Source organism: Pelophylax lessonae, assembly GCF_965119305.1.
Source record: "Pelophylax lessonae genome assembly, chromosome: 12".
NCBI lineage: Eukaryota > Metazoa > Chordata > Amphibia > Anura > Ranidae > Pelophylax > Pelophylax lessonae.
Genome location: NC_138779.1, coordinates 126,953,075 through 126,970,083, shown reverse-complemented (window position 1 = coordinate 126,970,083; position 17,009 = coordinate 126,953,075). Strand labels below are relative to the sequence as shown.

Sequence of the window (17,009 nt, the reverse complement as noted above, 5' to 3'; positions counted from 1 at the left end):
CAGATGCGCATTTGTGAAGTCAGGCACTGATGTTGGACGAGAAGGCATGGCTTGCAGTCTCCGCTCTAATTCATCCTAAAGGTGTTCCATCAGGCAGGCCAGTCAAGTTCCTCCACCCCAAACTCGCTTATCCATGTCTTTATGGACCTTGCTTTGTGCACTGGTGTGAAGTCATATTAGAACAGGAAGGGGCCATCCCCAAACTGTTCCCACAAATTTGGGAGCATGAAATTGTCCAAAATGTCTTGCTATGATGACATCTTAAAGAGTTCCCTTCACTGGAACTAAGGGGCCAAGCCCAACCCCTGAAAAACAACCCCACGCCATAATCCCCCCTCCACCAAATTATTTGGACCAGTGCACGAAGCAAGGTCCATAAAGACATGGATGAGCAAGTTTGGGGTGAAGGAACCGGACTTGCCTGCACAGAGGATGTAATATCCAATAAATGCAAACACTATTTTACTGGTAATCCAAGTGCAATACAATTTCAGTCACATTTCAGCATAACAGCAATACCACTACCATTCCTACCACCTGCAAAATTTTACAGTAAATGTAATAGCCAGTGACTAGTCCTTGCCCTGGTCTTTCACCTGTCAGCCAGGATTCTTGGTTAACAAAACATCCTGTCCTCATATTGATGAGGATAAGGGCCTGTTCCCCACAACCCTGGCCTGGTGGTTGTGGGGGTCTGCTGGCGGGAGGCTTATCAGAACCTGCAGGCATAATAAGGGGGCCCCACCCCTATTTGAACGAGTATTCACAAAAAAAGAATGTACCCTAGAAATAACCATATTTAGTTAATGACGGCACGTAAGTGGCCAAAAAACATACTCACAATGCACTATGATATTTTTTCTCTCAGATTCCAGCATATGATCCCCCTTTGGAAGACTGTATGAGACATCGCAGTAAAAGAAAGCACTGGCATCAGATTGCTGCACAGGGGCCCGTAAATTACTCTTCACTGTGATTAAACCTTCAGATCCTGTTGCGACCTGAATATGAATTTTAACACCTATGTACAGACAAAAATCAGGAGAATATCTTTTAAATGAGGCAAATCACACAAGTCACAGGTTTTATTTTTTTACATTTTTATTAAATGGAATCAAAATTAAATAAATGTGACATCCAAAAAATATATAGAATGTAAGTAACTGTGACATAAAAGGAATAACCAACTGTGACATGAAGAAGAATAACCAACTACATGTAGATAAAAAAAATATAAACGTGAAGATAATTTACAGTGAAACACACTTCCTGAATGCTATAATGTGAAACACTGCGATGAAGTCAGGTGTGTGTGACGCTACGCGTCGGGACTGTGCCCGATAGGCAAAACCGGAAGTGCTGCAGCTCACGTGGATTTTATGTATGGCATCTGTTTTTCCAAATATGAGTTTTTTAACCTTTTTTAAATAAAAATAAGTATACAGAATTATACTATGTGGAGCCTTCCTTCTCTACATACTATATATATTGAGTGGATTTTCGGACCATCCAGTGAGCTTCCGCTGATTGCACCAGATATCACCAACCCCAGAACATTACTATTGGAAACCCTTTACAGGCATTCGTTCCACCACTTGTTCACCACATGCCTACAGAATCTTATTCATGCTGTTACCTTACAGCTGTGAGGTAAGAGAATAGCAGGCACTGAGGTGTCACTGTATTGGACCATTGAGACATCAGTCGCTATTATTTCACATGGTGTTGGGAGATATACATTGAGATTACCAGTCGTTTATCCACCTTGCGCCAAAGGACTTTTTATTTTTTATTTTCTTTAATTATTTTTTTTACTTTTATATATACCTTTTTCTTTTTTATTCTATTTGTTCATGTTCAGTTGCTGTGTATTCATGCTCCATTATCAAGAGGTGTCCATCACTTGAGATCTATATAACATTTTATATCACATTATATCACATTGTTTCACGTTATAGCATTCAGAAGAGTGTCTCACTGTAAATTATCTTCACATTTATATATTTTTTTGTCCACATGTAGTTGCTTATTCCTCTTCAATTGTCACGGTTGGTTATTCCTTTTATGTCACAGTTACTTATGTTCTATATATTTTTGGGATTTCACAGACAGCGCAGTACCACCTTTATTTAATTTTGATTCCTTTTTGGCCAGGGATATGCTGACTGATGCATGCAGCAGTCAAACTAGTTGATTACTTTATCATTGATAGCGCAGGGGTACCTTGGAAATATTTTACTCTGACAAATGTACCTTTTGTCTTTAATTCCTTCTACAAAATAGCAGTGCACCTACTGGCATGTAAGCGTGCCTTGGCACTTTAGTGCATACACAATCATAGCTTTATATCTGCAGTGGGAGATCTAAGGCACTGCAGCCTATGACTTCTGGTCCCAGGAGACTTGGAATGGTGTTTGATGATGTCAATACTCTGGGGCTCACTTCTCTATTGTTTTTGACAAGAAGAAGCAAAGCCCTGTGCCTATAACGTGATGGCCACCTCCACACAGGGACACAGTAACAAGCAAAGCTTGGTAAGTCTGGATTGGGGTAAAAACAGCTGCAGTAGGGCCACAGCCAATGCTGGCATCCTTTGCCCTCTGCCTGCTATTTTTGTTGGGCTCTGCTTCTCTTTACCACTTAACCCCCGGAGGATTTTCCTGCTAAACGACCAGGGGGTATTTTGCGATTCGGCACTGCGTGACTTTAACGGACAATTGCGCGGTCGTGCAACGCTGTACCTAAACGAATTTGACGTCCTTTTTTTCCCACAAACAGAGCTTTCTTTTGGTGGTATTTGATCACCTGTGCGATTTTTACTTTTTGCGCTATAAACAAAAATAGCGTAAATTTTGCAAAATTAACAATATTTTTCACATTTTTTTATATGAAATTCCCCCCAAAAAAAATGTAAAAATCAAAATTTTTTAACATTTTCGGCCAATTTGTTTTATCCTACCTATGTTTGGTAAAAAAAATCGCAAAAAGCGTATTTTTATTGGTTTGCGCAAAAGTTATCGCGTTTACAAACAAAGGGAAAGATTTTTGTCATTTTTGTTGTTTTTTTTTAAACGCGTAATGGCGGCGATCTGCGATTTTTTTTGCGGTACTGCGACATTGCGGCGGACAGATCGGACCCTTGACTGAAATTTTTGACACTTTTGGGGTTACCAGTGACATTTCTACAGTAATCAGTGCTATATATATGCACTGTTACTGTAAAAATACACTGGTAGTGAAGGGGTTAACTTTATTTGGGAGGAAGGGGCTGTGTGTGTCCCTAGGGGCGTGCTTTCTACTGTGATTGGCTGTGGCTTGAGGTGAAAGGACACTGGTCAACAGATCTACATAGTAGATCTGTATGATCAGTGTTTTAACAGGCAGCTTGTTTACACTAGCTGCCTGACTTTCTCCCTCTCCCCCGACGATCGCCGAGTGAGCGGCGGACATCGGGTCCGCCGGTCACACGCGCGGGGGGGGGGGTCCGTGACCACGCGGGAGCGGGAGCGCGCCTCCGGCGGCGCGCGCTCGCTCCCCAGACCCTCCCAGGCTAGTGACGTTAATTAACGTCACTCTGCCTGGCAGGGGCTGACCGCCGCAGTAAATTTACTTGCGGCGGTCGGCAAGCGGTTAAAGATATCCTGTCACTGTTTACCACTCAAAGACCAAGACTTTTTCTGGCACTTGTTGACATTAAAATCAGTATTTTTTACTAGAAAATTACTTAGAACCCCAAAACATTATATATATATATATATATATATTTTAGCAAAGACTCTGGAGAATAAAATTGCAGTTGTTGCAATATTTTGTCACACGGTATTTGCTCAGCGGTCTTTTTTTTTTTTAGCAAAAATACACTTCACTGAATTAAAAAAAAACAGCAAAGTTAGCCCAATTTTTTTGTATATTATAAAAAATGATGTCACGCCAAATAAATAGATATCTAACATGTTATGGTTTAACCACTTGCCGCCCGCCCGCCGTCAATTGACGGCGGAGCGGTGCGACCATTATTCTGGGAAGACGTCATATGACGTGATCCCAGAATAGCAGGGCAGGCGCGTGATCGCGTGTGCGCCGCCCTGCACTGCCGGTGTCGCGGTGTCCCTGGGACACCCCCCGTCACCGGCAGGGGGGAAACAGCCAATGGGCGTGGCTGTTTCCCACGTGATCGGCTGTGTTCCAATGACACAGCCGATCACAATGGAGGCGCCTGGGAGATGACCGCGCATGCGCGATCGGGAGCGCGCAGCGCGGTCTTGTCGGTGGCACTGTGTTCCGTAGGAACACAGCTGTCATCGGCGGTAGTAAACAGTCACTGACAGTTTACTAAGTGATTGGCTGTGAATCCATTCACAGCCGATCACAAAATGTAAACAAAGAGCAGTAACTGACTGTTACTAGCTCTTCTCCCCTCATACAGTTTCCAGTATGAGGGGAGAAGAGCTAGAAATAGTGAGTTACTGCTCTGTGTACCTGTAAAAAAGTAAAAATCACAAAAATAAAATGTCCCCACACAGTCCTTAGCCCCCCCCCCCCCCCAATGTCACCTGTCACCCAACAGTCACCTCATCAGTGCCCAGAAATTGACACCCATAACGTTCACATGTGAGCGCAGCGATCGCAGGCAGAATCACCGCGATTCTGCCCACGATCCGGAAATCATTGCAAATCGCGGGACGCCTGTGCGTTGCCCGTGATTTGCAATAGCACCCCAAACGCTGTGCGATGTTGCTGCGATTTCCACCTGCCGAATCGCGGTAACATCGCGCACAAACATCGCATGACGCCCAAAAAAGGTACAAGAGCTTCTTTGGGGCGTCATGCGTTGTTTGCGTGATGTTACCGCGATTCGGCAGGTGGAAATTGCAGCAACATCGCACAGCGTTTGGGGTGCTATTTCAAATCACGGGCAACGCACAGGCGCCCCGCGATTTGCAATGATTTCTGGATCACGGGCAGAATCGCAGCCTAAAGTTCACCGGTCACCAGAGACTGCCATCAGTACCGCCGTGCACCATCGCCCGTCACCTGTCACCCATCAGTGACCATCGCCCGTCACCTGTCACCCCATCAATCACCGTCACCTGTCACCCCATCAGTCATCGTCACCTGTCACCCCATCAGTCATCATCATCTGTCACCCTATCAATCATCGTCACTTGACACCCCATCAGTGATCGTCACTTGTCACCCCATCAATCATCGTCACTTGTCACCCCGTCAGTGATTGTCATCTGTCACCCCATCAACCATCGTCACTTGTCACCTCATCAATCATCATCACCTGTCACCTCATCAATCATCATCACCTGTCACCCCATCAGTCATCGTCACCTGTCACCCATCAGTCATCGTCACCTGTCACCCCATCAGTCATTGTCACCTGTCACCCCATCAGTCATCGTCACCTGTCACCCCATCAGTCATCGTCACCTGTTTGCCATATACATGCAATCACTTACTGACCGCCTAACGACTATATGCGTTGGCCATTAAAAGCTAAATACTGGGGTTATGGCAGCAGATAGCCCCCATAACCCCGGTATTTTTTGAAACGGCGGGCGGTCGGCTTTTAGATAAGGGTGGTCCCAGTGGCGGATTCGCCGCGGAATTACCCTTACGGTGCAGGGGAAGAGGTGCCCCCCCCCCCCTCCTGCCGCGTCCCAGACGTTTTCCCAGCTTACCGGACCCGCCGGCAGCGGGGAAAACTATCCGGTCCCGGATCCTCAGAGACAGGAAGTCGAGTGAGGGCAAGATGGCCCTCACTCGACTCTATGGTCTTGGAGGACCGGAGCTACGTCAAAAGACGTTGCCTAGCAACCGGTTTAAAGGGCCGCTTTTTTTTTTTTCTTTTTCTTTTTTCCTCTTTTAACAATTTTTTTTTTTTCTTTTTTAGTGTAGTTGTGAGGTGTGAGGTCTTTTTGACCCCAGATCTCACAATAAAGAGGACCTGTCATGCCTATTTCTATTACAAGGGATGTTTACATTCCTTGTAATTAGGGATGTAACGATATCGAAGATATCGCGATATCGTATCGTCGTGGTCGTCTCGATATCGTCGTGGTCGTATCGCGATATCGTCGTGGTTGGGTTACAATATTAAAAGGACAGGTGTCCGTCAAAAAGCAAGAGGAGTAAACACAGTCCCGCGGAACAAATCAGTGTTTTATGTTGTCATGGATCCATAAATACAACAATAAATTGCCTATTGACTGGCAAAAGCAGAATAAATGTCGGTATTTTTTTGCTATTATCATCACAAACACTATCATGAGCTATTTAACAATACCATGAGCTTTTCCACAATATCGCAATAAATATCGTACCGTGAGGTCAATATCGAAATTGTATCGTACCGTGAGATTTTGATATCGTTACATCCCTACTTGTAATAGGAATAAAAATGATCAAAACATTTTTTTTTTAAACTGTGTAAAAATAAAAAAATAATAAATAAAATAAATAGGAAAAAAAAAAAAATTAAAGCGCCCTGTCCCCGTTAGCTCGCGTGCAGAAGCAAACGCATACGCAAGTCCCGCCCACATATGCAAACGGTGTTCAAACCATACATGTGAGGTATCTCCGCGATCTTTAGAGCGAGAGCAATAATTTGAGCCCTAGACCTCCTCTGTAACTCTAAGCTATTAACCTGCAGAAATTTTTAAAATGTTGCCTATGGGGATTTTTAAGTACCAATGTTTGGCGCCATTCTGTGAGCATGCGCAATTTTGAAGCATGACATGTTGGGTATCTAATTACTCGGCGTAACATTATCTTTCACAGTTTTCTTATTTTTTAGTTAAAAAAAGTGAATTTTTTTCAAAAAAATCGCATTTGGAAGACTGCTGCGCAAATATGGTGTGATAAAAAATATTGCAACGATCTCCATTTTATTCTCTAGGGTCTCTGCTAAAAAAAATATATAATGTTTGGGGGTTCCAAGTAGTTTTCTAGCAAAAAAAATGATTTTAGCTTGTAAACACCAAGTGTCAAAAATAGGCCCAGTCTTAAAGTGGATAAATGGACAACTTTGTGTAAAGCGCTACTTGGATGTTAGGCCTATGTATGTGGCCAGGCTGTGAAAAAGTGTTACACATGTGGTATCGCCATACTCAGGAGGAATAGCAGAATGTATTTTGGGGTGCAATTTTTGCTATGTACATGCTATGTTTTAGAAATATTGCATAAATGGACAGCTTTGTTTAAAAAAATGTGTTTTCATTTTCTTTCCACATTTTCCAAAAACTTGTAAAAAAAAATGACATATTCAAAAGACTCATTATGCCTCAAAAATTATACGTTGGGGTGTTTGCTTTCCAAAATGGGGTCATTTTATGGGGGTTTCCATTGTCCTGGTACTCCAGGGCCTTCAAAAGTGCGATAGGTTGTCAGGAAATTATATGTGTAATTTGTGCTCCTAGAATGCCGGACGCTGCTACTTGGATGTTAGGCCTCTGTATGTGGCCAGGCTGTGAAAAAGTCTCACACATGTGGTATCGCCATACTTAGGAGGAGTAGTAGAATGTGTTTTGGGGTGTAGTTGCAAGTATACATGTGCTGTGTGAGAGAAATAACCTGTTAATACGGCAATTTGTAAAAAAAAAAAAAAAAAAAAAAAAAATCTTCATTTTGCAAAGCATTGTGGGAAAAAATTACAACTTCAAAAAACTCACCATGCCCCTTATTAAATACATTGGAATGTCTACTTTCCAAAAAGGGGTCATTTGGGGGGTATTTGTACTTTCCTGACTTTTTAGTGTCTCAAGAAATGAGATAGGCCTTCAGTACATCAGGTGTGATCAAGTGTGATCAATTTTCAATGATTCGCACCATAGCTTGTGGACTCTATAACTTTCACAAAGACCAAATAATATACACTTACTTGGGTTATTTTTACCAAAGATAAGTAGCAGTATAAATTTTGGCCAAAATTTGTGAAGAAAAATGACTATTTTTCAAAATTTTATGACAGAAACAAAGAAAAATGCTTTTTTTCACAATATTTTCAGTCTTTTTTTATTTATAGCACAAAAAATAAAAAACCCAGTATTGATCAAATACCATCAAAAGAAAGCTCTATTTGTGTGAAAAAAAGGACACAATTTTTGTATGGGTACAGTGTTGCATGACTGAGTAATTCTCAGTCAAAGTGTGAGAGTGCTGAAAGCTGAAAATCGGTCTTGGCAGGAAGGGGGTGAAAGTGCACTGTAGGCAAGTGGTTAAAATTGCGCACACTCATGGAATGGCGTCAAACTACAATACCTAAAAATTTCCATAGGTAACGCTTTAAAAATTTTCAACGGTAACCAGTTCTGAGTAACAGAGGAGGTCTTTTACTAGAATTATTGTTCCCGCTCTGATGGTCACGGCAATACCTCACATGTGTGATTTGAACACCATTTACATTTGCGGGTGCATGCTGGGACGGGGGCGCTTTAAAAATTTTGTTTTTATCTATTTATTTTTTCACTGTCCCTTTAAAAAAAATAATAATCGGATCACTTTTATTCATCTCACAAGGAATGTAAACATCCCTTGTGACAGTAATAGGCAGTGACAGGTATTCTTTATGGAAGGATCTGTGGTCCAAAAAATCCCAAATACCACCTTTGCACTCAAAAGTATTCAAAATGCCCAAATCTGGGTTTTTGAATACTGTAATTTTTTTTAATCTGCGTCATTGCCAGCCTAGTAAACCGGAAATGACAACGTGTAGTCATTTCCAGGTTACTACACCGGAGGCCTAATCAAAGCCAAATCTGGCTTCGTTCGGGACTCCAGGCAGCCGGTGGGATGGGAGACCTGGAGGGGAGCAGTGGAAGGGGGGGACGTCCCCTCCCACTCCTTGTGATAATAGCCAAGTGGCTGCTGAGCCACATCCGTTGTTATCCCTAGAAAGCCGACCGGTAGTTATAAAAAATGCTACCGGGGTGATGCCTCTAGCTGCAGGCATCACCCTGGTACAACCACTTCTTCAAACCTATGTATAGTTACGTCGATTTGCGGGACGTGGTTAAAAAAAATGATAAATGAACAGAAAAATTTTAAAATGACTTCCATTTTTTTCTCTTAAACAATTTTTTTTTTAAATCCTGAAATGGGACAAAAACTAGCTAGGGAATTCAACCACTAGACTGGGGCTGGCTGCCCTACAGTGGGATGAAAAAAATGTTGCCAGGACATGACTACCGGTATCAGCTAAATCACAAGCTTGTCAATCATCACCTGGCCACACCTAGTCCTGCCCATTGCTTTCTGGATTGGTGGAACTGCCACTGTTGCAGAAACCCTCCCACTATGAGCGACAGTATCTGGAAGGGGAGGCATGTGAGACACAAATAAAAGAAGATTTGGCTCAGTCAGGGAAGGTCTCTTTATGAGGATTGTACATCACAGAATTTGGCACTTGATTAGACTTTTATACACAGGCTTTTATTGAGCTTTAAGCAAAAGTCTGAGATTGGGTTTTAGATGATTCACTAGCACAACACGGTTCAATTTACTGTCTACTCTTTCCACCTATTCATTAGCAGATATAGTAACGTGATTTAACTAGAAAAACACCCGTGTAGCTTAAGCCTAACTAAAACAATTGCCACTGGCAATAGAAGAGAAGTGTGGGTTTACTTTTTTAGCTTTATCCTATTGCTTGTGAGCAGATAGTACATACAAATATTTCCAGTCCTCTGAGCAGTGCACCCTTCCTGTTAAAATACAGGTAATTACCAGTGGGAGGACTATAGTCTTCTCTGGATTCTCATGCTGACAATCTTGTCGGTATTCACCCCCATTTCCGTCTCAGTTCTGGGCTCTCTGCTCTCCAGAGACTTCGCACAGCACAGTTCCTCTCCCCCTACCTCCTCCTTGTTTCACGATACACAGCTCAAATCGGGTTCTCTTACAGACTCCCTTTATTCTCACACTGTGTAGCTGGATTCTATGCTGCACAGGTCATAACTGCTGCATAGCAGCGGATACACAGTGTGCAGATAAAGGCTGTCTGTAAGGGAGTCGCTTAGTTTTCAGTGCAGAGCCAGCAGGGGGCAGATTGATGCTACATCCACCTAGGTGAGTATGATTTTTTTTTCTAAATCCAGAACTTCTCTTTTAAATTTAAAAATATTAATGCAGATATGCAACCAGTTCAAGCAGTAGCATTGAGTCCAACTTGGTATCAGTCTATTACAATCCCCTGTAAAGCAGAGATAAGCCTTGGAGAGAGATAAGCAGCACAAGGAACCAATCAGTCATGCTCATTTGCTAACAAGGGACATATTGATAGGAGGAGAGAGAGCACAGTGACAAAGAAATGAGCTCACCAGTCTGCTGTCTCTCCTTTACTGTCCAATCACGGGCTGTGGCCATGGACAAGGCCACAATATATTACTTAGCAGCGAAATGTCAGCTCCCCAGGCTGGCTATATTGTCTGGTAGGGCTGTATAAATATCAAGAGTGAATGGACAGGAATACTTTCCAAATCCTTTGGGAAATAAAACAGTTCCCATATACAGTATGCATTTTATATTTCTATTTCACTGTTTGCCCAGAGTTATGTTTTAAAACTGCACACATGACTGCATCATTATTGTAGTTCATACCGTCTTCTCCATCTCTTAGAGGTTTGTCATTCTTATACCATTTGATAGCTGGAGTTGGGAAACCATTCTTACTTTCACATGTACCGATCTGCAACAAAAGAACTGTGTTAGAGGAACGGTATACTTTTTATGTATCCACATTTACAAAATGTCACTTTGATTTATAGCTGCAAATTATGTTTTTTTTTATACTTTACAATGTATGACGTGTATACATAGGCACACAATTGTATAGTTTCATATAGGGAACTAGTGAAGCTATTATACTCACCTACAAGGCTAAAGAGTACTGCCTGTTTTCACCATTTGTAATGTTTTGTTCTATGAAATATCTATCTGATAAAAAAAAGGGTTTTCTATCTCCAATTTATTATTTTCATGCAAAATAAGTGCATCACTGCAAATTATGTTTTTTCAAATCTAAATAGGCACTTCAGTGAAGCTGTAAAAAAAAAAAAAAAAAAAAAAAGCTAGCAGATAGCAGCCGCTACTTACTTTTAAAAAAAATACAGATACTCACTAGTCCATGGAGTCCAGCACTGTCTTGCCCTGCAACTGATTCTTTACTGGGCTTCGGCTTTCTGGTGCCGCATTTGTGCAGTTTGGAGCCAGATGTGACTTTTTGATATCCACCACTGGCTCCCCACTATGGATCCACATGGCCTGACAGTGCAGTGAGACTGGTCCTGCAGTCTACTGGGACAAGTGACATGTTCTAGGAGGCTGCAAACGCATGCATGTCATTCTTACCTAGGCAAGGATTAAGGAAGTGGGTGCCCCCTCTCCCCCCCCAAAAAACTGCTAATGTGTTAGAAGCTGGAGGGAGGAATAAGGTGTAATTTTTGGTGAAAGTCCGCTTCAATGTAGGACATGTATATAAGCACCTAGTATAAATTTTAATATATGGAACTAGCGAAATTATTCCTTTTTTGCCACCTACAATACTGGAGATTTTAGGCACTGCACCTCTTTCTGACTATTGCTCACTTATATTTTGCCTTCCCTGGTTCCTTGTTTTCCCCCATCATCGAAATGGTAATACATTTTTTTAAATAAAACCTTTCCATTTTCATTGCATAATTTATTTTAGACCCAGAGCATTTCCGTTCAATGCAGGCAGATCAAGTGTGGTGGAAAAGGCAAGCATGGTGCTGTATATAACTTTCTGAAAACATCACAGCACCCTACCCTAGTACCCTCATGAGGATTATAATACCATTAAAAAATCAGCTTGTAATTTCCTTCTATTAATGTGATGTTGATTGAAATCTTGGCTATATCTGCGACAATTTCATGTCATGTATCTGCATAAATCTAAATATCTCTTGAGGGGATAAGTGATGCTTTGTCCTAAAATAGCTAAAATCACAAATGCCTTTGCAAAAAAGCACATTTTTGTGTAGTAACTTTTGTTGTTCCACAACTGCAAAAAACTCACATTCATCGCTGCTATAAAGCTTGGGTTCCCAAATAATGGAGCTTATGGTAGCAAGGAGGACTCCAAACTCTAGCTAGTATTGAATCTGTCTCAAAGTGCTAGTGAGCACCATTAAAAAGGACAAAATCGGAATTCGATATCTACCCCTAATGTTTCTGACGTTATATCAGACTTGAACCATATATGCTCCCTAGAATGTCTATACGCTCAACAAAATGACAATCTCTAGAACTTTCTATCCGCATGGTCCCTGTGGATCTCACATACCTCCCACTCCACCTATAATCCATGATTGCCAATAAACACACGTGTCGACCTGGCTCATACAAATATAACTCCCAACTGGATTGACTGAAATAAGCTTTACCTCCACTATAGCACTACTCAATAAGGCTCAATCTACTTACCGCAGATCTTCCATCCCTGGACGATACACTCAATTTCCTCTGGTGCTGTATCCCAATCACCCAAACCTATTGTTCCTCCTTTCTATTAGTTATATCGGTACCATGGGTATCATTAAGACATAGTACACATATTACACAAGAGACGAAGTTCAATTACCTGCTTACTCCAATTCTCTAAGAGACCAGATTGATCTTTCCTAACTCCAGCACAGCAAGTCCACCTGGCTATTGTGAGAGACCAGTGAGGGATCCTATGAACAATCTGAGGTAGATACGATCTCCCTCTCTTGGATGGACTTTTCATTGCATGCCTCATTATTGTAATCCCCACCTGTTATATTGTTAATTGTGTACTTATTACAGTGTCATGTTTGTTACTGTATGTTTCTTAAAAGTTAATAAAAAACAATTGAAGATAAAAAGGACAAAATCCATGGAAGGAGATTAATCTTTATGGCATAAATTCTGCAAAACAGGGCATCAAAACTGATCACCTCAAACAGTCTTGTGTTAATAGTTTAATGATCGTCAGATAATTTAATGAATAGAAGGATTGCACATTAGGCATCAGGTTAATGCCCAGATAAGGAAAGGTAGGTTTTTGCCTATTGAAAATCATAATTGGTTTTAGGATTGTCCACAGTCTCTGTAGCTTAAGAAAGTTTTAGCACTTGAGATTTGGACTTATTTACTTGTAGCCCAGAGAATACAGAGACAGGATGATCAAGTTAGGGAGTGTGGTGATAGGTGACATTATAAACAGTAATATGTCATCTGCAAGAAATACACACTTATGTTCAACAGGACCATGCTGCACTACCTATATACAAGGACCTTTATGTAAAGTATTTCCAAAGGCTCTATAGCTAATTCAAATAATAGGAGGACAGTGGACACCCCTGCCTAGCTCCTCTACATACTGTATATCTAAAAATGACAAGAAAAATCCCTTCATGGAAATCTGAGGCCCTGGGGCATCATAAATAACCCACAAAAAATATTTTATTTGCCAAAGCCATAGGATTTTGGAAGGGCTAAAATGTAATCCCAGGAAGGAATATCAAAAGCCTTATGTGGGTCAATTGACAGAGCATTCCACTTGGTGTAAATGACAGAAACAAGATCAATCGCCTCCTTGTCTGATCTGGTACCTGTCTATTACTTACAAAGCCAACCTAGACAGGGTGGATATATTCCACTAGAAAGGAGTTCAAGCACACGAGTAAAATACTATTCATACTTTAATATCACAATTAAAAAGAGATATGTGTCCAAAGTTAGCCACATCTGTCTTTAGCTGGCTTAGGTACCAACCGCATTTATATATACAATATAATCAATCTGATTCAACCGATTGCCCTCTAGATCGGGAACCAGAAAATTTGCATATTTTTGTAATAGACATTAGAAAAACAGTCTGTACCTGGCACTTTCTTGCTTTTCAACTTTTTTTTTTTATAAATATAAGGATCTTAGTTTGTGCAAATCCTCATCTTATAAATCTATACATTCTTTTTAGATAGTCATATAATGTAAGCCCTGGGGAAACTCCTCTTTCTATAATGGAGAGCACTGGTAAATATTAGTATAAAAATATAAAAATTTCTTGAGATTGAGGATTTAGAAAAACTACACCCCAAAACAGCCTAATTTTGGGTAAAGCTGTCAAGGTAGTATTGGGATTCCTGTTACAAGCCAACAAAGTTCCAGCCAGGCCTATCCCCTTGGGTGAAAAAAATTCTAAGTTTGCTCTCAAAGTGCATTCTGCCTGAGTCGTCTGATATTCTTAAGATTTACTCACTATTAAATCTTTATTATTATTTCTTTTTAAATCTAGACAATAGTTGTAATATACAGTATATGCACGTAGGCTACTGTGCAGAGCAGTTAATAAGAGAGGATATAAACTCTGCTTTATTTGTACAAAAATATTCTGTGATGTAGATGGAGATATGGATACAGAATGTTTCATTTCCCAAAAGGGACTTGTGGTCTGCAACTAAATGGAGCTAGCTTTAAGTACAAACCTGAAAGACAAATCATAACCAGGTTATGATCTGACCGCGGCAAAGATAGTATTTGTGCACTGGTTACCAAAGGGATTAAGAGTATGGGTGAAAAAATGATTTATTGTAGGGTACTACTTATGTACAGCTAAATAAAAAATCCTTTATAAAGGGGTTCTTCTCTCTCCATATATTCACTAGATAAAATTGGTACAACTACTTAATTAATTTCTTATTTATATTTCTTTATTGCATTTAGAAAGTTTTACCATATTACATAAAACAAAACAGAGCACAAAGAACCAGTCACATCATTCTCTGTCAATCAAGAAGCTATTTCATTTAATCTAAAACAATAATACATACTCAAAGCCAATTATGACCAGGCCAGGATGTTTACTCATCAATAACACAACTCTCAATAATGGCAAAGCCTGCTCTTCTAACTACACTCTGAGGCCCCTTTCAAACTTAGGGTCCATCGGTTTCCATCCGTCCAGATTTAACGGACCGGATGTCAGCGGACATGTCTCCACTGACATCCGATGCCCCATAGAGATGCATGGGGCATCCGTTCCGATCTGCCTGAAAAACTAACAGGCGGGTCTGAACAGTCCGCTAGTGTGAAAGTGGCCTTAACTTGAGAACCAATCACGTATTCTGCTTAAAGACTTATCTATCTCTCTCATCTACTGCATCAGAGTAAAGGGAGTGCTCCTGCACTCAGGGCCTGTTGAGGGCCTTGGAACCAGAACCCAAAGACTTTGTACAACAGACTGCCATCACACATTGGTGGAACTTTTTCCAAGGAGGATTTTGACAACGCCTGGCGGGTGTTGTGCTGCTTTAAAAACGCTTTATGGTGCGCCAGAAAAGCGCCCTATCTACCAGAGGGACAGGATGTCCATTGAGGCCTGTCGCAGACTGGTTCACAGTCTGCTCAGAGACTATAAGGGGGAAAAGTGTCACGCTCAAAGAAGTGTACCTCGTGTATATGCAAGTTTACATAAAAAATATATACAGTATATAATGTCACACAATAAAGTGCAACATGCAATAAACATATTGTGTTCAATACATAAATATGTAAAGAAATTCATATTTCATAGCCACACAAAAGTGCAAAATGCAAATGTGCAAAAAATAAATAAATCAAATGCAAAAACGAAAATTGAAACAAAGTCCACAGAGAAGTGAATACCAAGCTCATACTGTGGGGTTGATTTACTAAAGGGAAATAGATTGTGCATTTTGCAAAGTGCAGTTGCTCCAGGGCTTAGTAAATGAGGTAAGGCTTCACTTAGCAGAGAATAGCCAATCACACATGCAAGGAAAAAAAAACAAAAAAAAAACAGCATTTTCGCTTGCACAGGATTGGATGATGGAAGTCAGCAGAGCTTCTGCATATTTACTAAGCTCTGGAGCAACTGCACTTGCAGAATGCAACTGCACTTTGCCAAGTGCACAGTCTATTTCCCTTTAGTAAACCAACCCCTGTGTGTTCAGACAGGAATACAAGAGGAGGATAGAGTCCAATTCTAATGCCCCATACACACATGCAGATTATCTGCAGACTTTTGTCTGCAGACTTACCAAAACCATATAATATGAGGTCAAACCTAAACATTTTCAATTTGTATGCAATCTGGCAGGCCCTTGCACTACATAGAAAAGGTAAGTCTGCAGACAAAAGTCTGCAGATAATCTGCACGTGTGTATGGGGCATTAAGGAAAGTTCCGTACTCCAATTAAAGGGCCACCAGGACAGGTGTGTATCCACCACCCAAGAAAGAGAGTCAAAACGCTTTCCAGAATCACTGGACTCAACTGCCAGTGGCAAAGAGTCGTTCAAGCATAGGGGTATTGAAACCACAGTTAAGGCAGTAGTCTCTGGAAAGCTGTCACCATCTCTTTCATCACATTGTGTCTCCTCTATTGTGTCATGAACTCAAGTATCTTTTTGTATGTCTTAGCCAAGTATGTTGTTTCTTATCCTCTTTAACAGATCTTCAGGCAAAAATCATCTTGACTGACTTCAAATTGAGAAGAGGCACAAAATGCTTTGAGGTGTAGGTGTCCTTTAGCTCTTGCTTCTCCTGGAACACTGGAATCCCACTGTCTCCCTTGCTCCTAGACTGAGTCGGCAACTAGGTTTTAAATCTAAATGAGTATATTTGCCTTCAAGTCACTTTCCAACTCATTCTGACCCTGACCTTATCCATGAATACATTCCAAGCAGTGTTCTCCACGTGTCAGTAACAGGTGTGACCAGAAATGTGTGGACTACCACAGAGAATATCAGGCACAAATACAGTGTAAAAGAATAATTTAAAAGATAAATGAACAACATAAATGTAAATGTACCTCCAAAATACCAAACTGAGTAAAACAAACCAGATAACCAAACAAATAGAAACACAAAATGAATAACTGCCTAAACCAAATGTATACAACAAATGGGGAATGCAAGGCATAATTGTAACAGAGCCAGGGTCATACACAGGAGCTCAAGCAGAAGGTGCTGAGAGCAAAACAGGACAGGGAGATGGTAAC

The 17,009-nt window shown here is 40.9% G+C and overlaps 1 protein-coding gene across 1 annotated transcript in view; it reads right to left on the bottom strand.

The window, feature by feature from the left end:
- MCAM (melanoma cell adhesion molecule) overlaps positions 1-17,009 on the bottom strand; it is a 148,289-nt gene that overhangs the window by 57,406 nt on the left and 73,874 nt on the right. The window contains exons 5-6 of the mRNA XM_082274546.1: positions 10,606-10,693; positions 842-1,021 (exon numbers count right to left, since the gene is read on the bottom strand). Coding sequence (XP_082130672.1) covers positions 842-1,021; positions 10,606-10,693 — 268 coding nt within the window. The remainder of the gene's footprint in view (positions 1-841; positions 1,022-10,605; positions 10,694-17,009) is intronic.